Source organism: Entamoeba invadens (assembly GCF_000330505.1).
Source record: "Entamoeba invadens IP1 unplaced genomic scaffold scaff_1105074725199, whole genome shotgun sequence".
NCBI lineage: Eukaryota > Evosea > Mastigamoebida > Endamoebidae > Entamoeba > Entamoeba invadens.
In genome coordinates, this window is record NW_004440113.1 from 39451 (window position 1) to 41491 (window position 2041).

Genomic DNA, 2041 nt, shown 5'->3' on the forward strand with positions numbered 1-2041 from the left:
TTTTTATCACAAAAGAGACATGTTGAATAATTAATACAATCTGAGCAATATTCGGGACAGTTTATACATTTGTTGTCTAAAATAAAGTATCCTACTTGACATCTGCTGCATCTATCTCTTTCTTGTGTGTATATCATACAATAATTATTGCTAATTGTTTGTGAAATACACTTGTTTTGTTGATAAAAGGAGTCATTTTTACATACAACACAACTGTGGTTTTTATTGGATATTATACACGGTGCGTTTTCAAAACACAAACCATTTTCTTTTATATAACTACTTGTATTGGTACATCCTTGGCAATGTGAATTTTTAGATACAATGCAATTACTTTCATTTTGTGGTATACAAATATTATCATTGTTTATAACCCCATTTCCTGAACAATTGAAACAATTAGTTACATCACATTTTGAACACATTTTCCCATATTTCAAAGAACAGGGAATACATTCGTTAAAAAGAAGATAAGACCCATCTGCGCAATTAATGATATTATCGTTATTAGTTAATAATGTCGTATTTTTAAAACGACAAATTCCACTTTCTAAAGTACTTTTTGAATTACATATAAAACAATGACTTTCGTTTTTACAACTGACACAGTTATCTCCACAATTTAAACACATATTAAAGTTAATAAAAGTTTCAGAAACACATTTGAATATTCTCCCAATTTGGTACGAAACAACTTTGCTGTTCAACAACTTAACATTTTTACATAATCCATTTTCATCCTCATAATAATCATTTTCACATAAAATACAATGTAACATGAAACAGCGAAGACAGTGATCTGGACATTGAACACACTCATATTTAAATGCTTCATTATGTGTTTCACATTGTTGACAAATACCGTTGGTTTTGTCGGTGTAAACACTTGTACAATTTGGACTGATAGGATAACATTTATTATTAAATAAATATGTATAATTTTTACAAAGAAAACATTTTTCGTTGTTTTGTTCGATTTGTATTAAACGACACAAATAATTTTCATTATAAGTTAATGTTAAATAAATATTTTTGTTAATACTTTTAGGAAAATCACTTGTTGTTTTTTCAAATCCGTATATCTTACCCAATACCCACTTTACATTTGTGTTTGAAAATGTTACATTTTCTCCGTTGTGGGATAAATCATTCACAAAAAGAATATTCGTCTTTTCGTCTTTAAATTTGGTAACATAAGAAATTTTCTTGGTGAAATCAAGAATGGTTGTGTTCTGAACAAAACTTCCTATAAAATTACAATTTTGTTCAATGTTGTTATTTTCAATGTAAATTGTTGTGTTTTCTGAAGATATTGGGCAATGTAGTATTTTTTCTTTGTAGTTTTTGTAATCACCAAAATCACCACCAAGATAAACACAAGAAGTGTGTACAATTTTGTTGGGTTGATTTTCAACAATGTAAAGTAATTTACCTCCAATTAAATCATCAAAAAAATAACAAGAAGAACTGTTTTGAATTTCTTGAAAAGAAATTAAATTGATTTTTTGTCCATATTTTGTTGTGACGGTTACATGTGCTCTTTGATTTTTTATTGAACAACCTTTTTCAATTTGAATATATCCATTTGTATCAATAATTTGAGGTGTTAATATTTCATTTGTGTTGATTACTAAATTATCACCAAATATTAAAGTACTTCTTTTTGTAATTCGAAGATTTCCATTTTCAAACAATTTCAAACTTGATGAAATTTCAATTGAAATTTCTGAAATTACTTGTGAATTGATGATTAGTTCATTTGTAGACATTTTTGTGTTTCCAAGAAACCGAATGTTATTACCCATTGTATAAATTTTGTTCCATGATTGTTGTTGATTGATAAGTTCGTAAAATTGTGTAAATAATCTCAAGTTTAAAGTGGGCTGTTTTGAAGTTTCAAAACAGTCTCCTTTATTTATCAATTCGGTTCCAAAAGGATCCCAACCATTTATAGTATAATTACAATTACACATTTCAATTGTACTGTTTGATAAAAACACTCTTTTTCCACAAAATGATAACCCGTTTCTTATTGTACTTT

At 27.2% G+C, this 2041-nt stretch overlaps 1 protein-coding gene across 1 annotated transcript; it reads right to left on the reverse strand.

The window, feature by feature from the left end:
• Positions 1–2039, reverse strand: EIN_093170 (hypothetical protein; the record flags this gene model as incomplete). The annotated part of the gene is made up of 1 exon (XM_004253903.1): positions 1–2039. A coding segment is annotated over one exon (2039 nt), but the record flags the coding sequence as incomplete, so codon positions are not given.
• Between the last annotated feature and the right edge of the window lie 2 nt (positions 2040–2041).